Raw genomic sequence first — 315 nt, 5'->3', positions numbered from 1 at the left:
CACACAAACATTCACACACACACACACTCATACACTCATACACTCTCACACGCTCACATTCTCACAGTCACACACTCAGACACACACTCAGACACACACTCACAGTCACACCCACACACATACTCACCTATGCTGTCGGTCTGCATGTAGCATTTGCTGGTGATGCAGTACCTCCAGAGACCCTGGTGAGCGAAACTGCCCGACAGTCGGTACTGCATCCAATAATCCGTCGCCGTGGACACCACCAGGAGCACGTTGCCCATAAAGGCGCAGAAAAGGCCTCCCCCCATAAAACTGTACATGTCTGTGTCTGTG

The 315-nt window shown here is 51.7% G+C and overlaps 1 protein-coding gene across 1 annotated transcript in view; it reads right to left on the bottom strand.

Annotated features, from left to right (window-relative positions):
• LOC139240446 (lens fiber membrane intrinsic protein-like) overlaps positions 1–302 on the bottom strand; it is a 28,279-nt gene extending 27,977 nt beyond the window's left edge. The window contains exon 1 of the mRNA XM_070868974.1: positions 128–302. Within this exon, the coding sequence (XP_070725075.1) occupies positions 128–302 (175 nt within the window). The remainder of the gene's footprint in view (positions 1–127) is intronic.
• Positions 303–315: the final 13 nt, after the last annotated feature.

Source organism: Pristiophorus japonicus, chromosome 31, assembly GCF_044704955.1.
Source record: "Pristiophorus japonicus isolate sPriJap1 chromosome 31, sPriJap1.hap1, whole genome shotgun sequence".
Taxonomy (NCBI): domain Eukaryota; kingdom Metazoa; phylum Chordata; class Chondrichthyes; family Pristiophoridae; genus Pristiophorus; species Pristiophorus japonicus.
The sequence above is the reverse complement of the archived record's forward strand: the minus strand, read 5'-3'. Positions and strand labels throughout refer to the sequence as shown.